The following is a 6,440-nucleotide window of genomic DNA, read 5'->3' on the forward strand; positions in this document are numbered from 1 at the left end:
TTTTTTTTATATTTATATAGCGTTACAATTCTTTACTGTTCTAACTTCTTCATTAACATATGTTTTTTACTTTTAGCGTGGAAACTCACTAAGTTCTATCTTTCCTGCTTCAACTCCATTTGAACCGATTTCAGGATATATGTTTCCTTGTACAAGCAATACATTGACAGGTTATTCAAAACTATGCGAATCTTATCATAACTATCCTAAGTTTAGTTCTGTTGATAATGCTAATAAAAGCCATCAGCAATCCAGCGAAAATAATGACGAAATAATAACAAACGCTGACAACGTATTTGCCGTTCCAGACAATGAAATTTTGGGCTTTGAGCAACTCTCGAGCTCAAGCTCATTAGCTAGTATACTAAATTTTAAAAAAACTGTGGGTACTGAGACCGATTTTAACAAAAAGAATCAAAACTTAACAGAACTACCAAATTTTTACCACAACGATTGGGAGGTCCAAATGCTTGCTGCAGAAATGGCAAAACAGGAACGAAAACGTGGATACTCCTTCTCTGAAAATATGAATCAAGTATCAAGTTTTGATGAATACTCCTTTGATAAACGTCATCGTAAAACAAGTTATACTGAGACTGAATGCTGTGACACTGATGTGGAAGATGTATTAGCACCAATTCGAGCTAGAGCCTGTAGTTTAGATCAATTTAATACAAAATATGGAACCAATTATAAAATAGTAAAAAATATGGGCATTGATCACGATAACGATAAACTTTAAGTTGTTCGCATACCTTTTTTCACTTAATTTTCTTATACTTTCAGTCCAAACAAGAAGTTAAAATAACTTATAAAATTTTTACTTCAAAACTTAGTGTTTTACGTACATTTATAACAATAAAATAAAAAAAATGAAAACAAATAAGTATGAATGTAAATACAAAAAATTTCAGAATGTATGTCATATATTTAGATACATATGTGACCTTACATAAGAAATAATTTGAAATTTTGAACTGAATATCCTGTTGAAAAGATCATATTTAAATTTAAAAAAATTTATTTACACATACATATATATGTTTTGTCAAACGTATTTCAAAAGAGGGTAATTGCAAGATGTCTTTGTCAATTATTTATTAATAAAAGTGTGTTAATTAAAAAAAATTATATGATTAAAGAGAAAAGAATATGCTAAAGAATTATATTTGAAAAAGGTTTTCTCATACAAATATATGGTCCAAAGATAAAATAATACAAATTTATTATAATAAAATGCTTAGCCTTAGTATTTTCAAATAAATAAATGCGAATGAATTTATTAAATTAGTAATGTAATGTAAATATTATTCATAAAACTGAACTATTAAAGTGTATGTGCACATAAATATACTTTGCGATAGAATCATTTCTAATTGTTTGAATTTTAAATAAATAATTCTTTCACAATATTTTATTTGGTTTTATATATAATCTTGCAATATTTTGCTTATTAAAAACATTGCCCGAATATCCTCGCCTGAAGCCTGTTTGATATTCACTTAATAGTTTTTGTTTCGACTCTACTGTGTTGTCGTTGATTAAATACACCTGTAAATACTGTCGAACCCAAAAGAGACATTCTCTTATGGTGTTCTACTTCATGCAGATCATCTCCTTCGAAGAGTAGAAACAGTATTGACTTCCTAAAAGTTTCTGGTATTTCTGAATTATGAAATATGTAATTAAAAATTTGTATAATCCTTTGATACCTTTATCTGAAGCGTAAAAACACTATTGGAACTCGACCCTCAGCGTACGTATTATTTTTTTACAACACTCTAAAACCTATATTATTTTAAATACCTTAGATTCTCGTACGTATATAGCTAAAATGCTGGTATTAAATTTTACCGACTTATTGAAGTTTATGGCTTTTACATATGTACCTTGTTTCAAAAACTTTTAAAGTCTTTTACTGCTGTTATTGATGAAACACATTAAATTATTACATTAAATATGTTTTTGTAGAATTTTTTAGTTGTATTACATTCGTTACATTTAGGTTATAAAATATTATTGCACTTTCTTTTCGTTGAAAAGAAAGTGGAATTATACTGCATTTGTAGTTGTTGCTTTTATTTTATCAGCTGTACTGTTTAATGGACTGCTTAATCTTTGATCAAGGTTATTCGGACAATGATTCGTATATTGATTCAGTCATTTAAGATTTGGCAATAGATTCATATTTTGGCAGGTGTTTATTAAATTTGATTTAAGTGTTAGTTCCACAGGTAATAGATTTGCAGAAAAAGTTTTCGTATAATATTTAAAAATAAGCCTTTATAACGCAATAGTCAATTGTTGACGTTACTGCTTCACACCTAAACGCGATTTCGCAATCGCAATCGCTATTGTGAGCCCTAGTGAATTAAGAAGCCCTTATAATTTTTTGCCGGTCCCGTCTTTAGTTAGATCTTTTGCGTTTCTATGTAACTGTGAGTTTATCTGATATGAATCAATAGCTTGTGCAATTCATATTCTTACCATCACATCTATGTTATAATGATTACTTCATATCATGCTTTCCTTAAGTAGTTGAAATCAGCATCCGAATTATTACGGTTTATGTACATTGATATAAAGGTCTCGCACAGAAATGAACTGTAACAACAACATTTTTTATTTACTTATTATTTAATTGTTTTTTTTTTCTCTCACAATACAGCAGTTTTGAGAATTGCCAAATACCTAACATCGGTGATCTAAAAATTCTTTCTTACATTTAATTATTCCTAAATGATTTTTTGAGACTGGAACTCAGTGTCAGTGTTCTTTATCCAACTGACCCAAAACCGTACTTTACTTGTATGTTTAAAACTGGAATTTTGTTAATTTTCTGTGAAAGTTCATTAACAAATTCTCTCACTGTTATTTTAGAACGTAATTATAAACCAGCTGAAAAATTATTGAATTAACTAATTATAATTATTTTTAATTTTCAAATTTCAGTGCCAATGCACTTCACAGAATAAAATAATGCTGATGTTTTAGAAACAGCAGGAGAGAATTTGGATAGTGCGAACATTAATAATTATAAGTGGAGTCAAAGCTTTGAGTGATGAAATATTTATGGAAGATAATATTAAACAAATTAAAAAAATACTAAACAATAATAACTACCCCAAATATTTCATTAACAAAATATTATTTTCAAATTAAAATATACAATTAGTTAAAAACACAACAGTGAGCAATTCGAATAATAATTAAAAAAAGGTGTACTTTTCCAAACATTCCTGGATTATCTCAAAAAATATCGAAACTGTTCAAAGAAAAACAAATAATTGACGTTGTATTATACAATTTAAAAACAACCAATGTCTTTTTCTCTAAGCTGAAAGATCAAGAGAAAAAATAAAATTTATCAAATCTAATATATAAGATTAATTGCAATGATTGCAATAAATCTTATATAGGAATGACAAAACAAAAATTACAAAAAGGTTAAGTGAACATAAAAGAACGTGCAGACGCGCTGATGATTATAAAAAAACAGCCCTATCTGAACATCATCATTCAGCTAGACATACTTTCAATTTCGAAGAAGTTTCAATTCTTGAAATTGAGAACAACTACCAAAAAAGAGGACTTGCTGAAGTCATATATATTATATTAAATCACAACCAGGTGGTGAATTTTAAAAAAGACACAGAGAATGCCAGTGCGCTTTATTCTAATTCTATTATTATTATCTATTATTCTAATTCTAATATCGGTTAAAAGAAAACAAAAAGAAGAAAGAAAACAATTTGACCGGTTGATATTGATATGGAACTGTTTTAAGAGAAATAATAATAATTTATATTACATTTTTGAATTTATAAAACATAGACAACTATACAAATTGTACTAAAGTTCTTTAGACATAACAAAAAAGATTATATTTTTCCATTTTCTTATTTTTGTTTCTAAGTTTTATTATAGTCTGATCACTTAACATTTGTGATGTTAAGAATAAAAATAATTATTGTTCATTTTATTTTTTTGAGTTCAATAGTATTATTTTTTATATATATGTTAATTTTTCGTATATATTGTTTTATTTTAAATTCATAAACCTTAAGTTAAGCTTTTTATTAAAAATTAAGGTATTATTTTAATTGTAATGTGTAATTTTAAAAAACTGAAGATGTTCTATATAAAGGACGAAATATCTGCTTCAAATTTCTAAATAAAAGCATTTTATTGTGGTTTGCCTGATAGCTGAAAAATTTTTAATTGAAAAAATAATATGAAAGCAGATGATATCAAAAAAAAACAAACTTAAGTAAAGGTAATGCCACCGGCATTTGATGGAACTACGACGTTTGAAGTTTTTCAGTTGCAGTTCGAGACAACCGTTGTTGCAAATCGTTGGGGTGATGATGAAAAGACGGCAGCGCTGATCGTGGCATTAGGGCAGCGCGGCAGAGGTGCAACAATAGATTCCTGATGGGGCACATAAGAATTACTACGAGCTATTTGGCTTATCAAAGCGTAGGCATAGCAGCGATTTTATGTCACTGCCACGCGGAGTAGAACTGTGGGTAAGGGTATAACGGGTTGGCGAGAGTCTCCAAGAATATTCCACAGATATCGAATGTTTATGCAATTTAGCGTATATTAGTAGTTCTAGCGACTTCATTGAAAGAAGTAAAATTGACGTTTTTATTGATGGCATACGTGATCCAGAAGCCAGGCGGCAAATGGTAATGTTTCCAAAGGAAACCTACGCTGCATTAGTTGGCAGTGCATTAACATATGAGGCCGCCGGTTTATTGTTTCGACCCATAGCAAAGGTGCAAAAAGCAGAAACTGAAGCGGATGATTTGGTTGAAATAATGCGCCAGTTTAAGTTGCATTGACGAAAAATGACAATAAGTTCAGCGGGAAATGTTTTGTTTGTGGAAAAACTGGGCATATGGCATGTGAATGCCGCTTACGGAGCAGACGCAGACGATCGAGTTCCCCGACTGGAAAGGCACATCATCGCCAAGAAGCTGGGGTGGACGAAGTGACGGATAGGTCTTCGTTAAACCAAAACGAAACAGTGGAAGACAAGGTGTTCTTCCAGAAGAGTTCTGGTCCAGTAAACAAGTACGGAAGACGCAACAGGACGATACAGACCTTGTAAAGGTTATTCAGGGCAAGGAACAGGGTATCCGAACGGAATGGCAGCAAATAGCGAGTGAGAGTCCTATATGCAAGGTGTACTGGATGAAATGGCAGAGTTTGCACCTTAGGGAAGGTTGTGGTTCCCAAGTCCCGTATCAATGAAAGAATCTCCGAGTATCACAGTACATGCATTGGAGGTCATTTGGGTATAACAAAAACTGTGGAAAAGATTAAAGAACGTTTTTACTACGTAGGTTGTTGGGACTCTGTTGCTGATTTTATAAGGAAATGTGTCCCATGGGTATCTTCGAAAGGACCAAGTAGGAGGAGTCACGGTGGAATGCAGTAGTACAATGTAGGGGCTCCGTTTGAGCGAACTGCGATGGATATCGCTGGGGCTTTTCCCTTGAGCAGTAGAGGGAATAGGTATGTGTTGGTAACGATGAATTGTTTTAGTAATTTATTGCCAAAGGTGTATCCTGTGTCCAATCAAGAAGCCAGCGTTATCGCCAATGTTTTCTTGGATAATTGGATTGCGCGGTATGGTGTGCCATTGGAGCTCCATTCGGATCAGGGACGGAATCGACAGTTTTTAGAGAAGTATGCAGGTGCTGGATATCGTACTACTCCTTTATATCCCCAATCGGATGGTATGGTGGAATGTTTTAATCGGACCTTGAACGAGTATCTCCGTTAAGTCATGGACCGAAATCAGAAGGATTGGGACACACGCATACCTAGGGCTACTAGGGCTGTTTTCAACTACTCTAGCTAGGGCTGTTTTCGGCACTGACGTAAGGTTAACAGGTGACTTGAAATTTGGAGTAACACCACCGTGTGGAACAGCATATTACAACTACGTTGACGGCAAACGAACCCAGTTAGATGAGGTGCGTCGTTTTATCAGAAAACGGCTTCAGATTAGCGGAGACATGATCAAAGCCAGGTATAATTTACGGATGAACTCGGAAGGCTTGCAAAAGGGAAACCTCGTGTGACTGTATAATCCTCAGCGGAAAAAGGAAATGTCTCCGAAGCTGTAATCACAGTGGGAAGGACCGTCCAAAATAATAATAAGAACAAATGACGTAGTGTATAGAATCCAGCGTTCAGATCGACGAAGATCTAAGATGAAAGTAGTTCATTTGGAACGGTTGGCGCATTATCACGAGGATATGGTGGCACTTTATCGTGGCGAACAAGTTTAGGTGGAGGGCAATGTTGCGAATATACAATTTTAGTAAACTTTGATTATTTCTTAGAATGTCAGTTTAGTTAGAATATAAGTCTTTGATAGATATATGATTATTAAAAAATATTGTGTTGTGTTTGATAAAATTAAG

The 6,440-nt window shown here is 32.5% G+C and overlaps 1 protein-coding gene across 2 annotated transcripts in view; it reads left to right on the forward strand.

Moving 5' to 3' along the window:
- LOC119672499 overlaps positions 1–1,199 on the forward strand; it is a 34,533-nt gene extending 33,334 nt beyond the window's left edge. For both annotated transcript variants that reach the window (XM_038083562.1, XM_038083568.1), the window contains one exon: positions 77–1,199. In XM_038083562.1, the coding sequence (XP_037939490.1) occupies positions 77–742 (666 nt within the window). In that variant the 3' untranslated portion in view covers positions 743–1,199. The remainder of the gene's footprint in view (positions 1–76) is intronic.
- The last annotated feature ends 5,241 nt before the right edge of the window (positions 1,200–6,440 follow it).

This window comes from Teleopsis dalmanni, chromosome 1 (genome assembly GCF_002237135.1).
Source record: "Teleopsis dalmanni isolate 2A chromosome 1, ASM223713v2, whole genome shotgun sequence".
Lineage (NCBI taxonomy): Eukaryota > Metazoa > Arthropoda > Insecta > Diptera > Diopsidae > Teleopsis > Teleopsis dalmanni.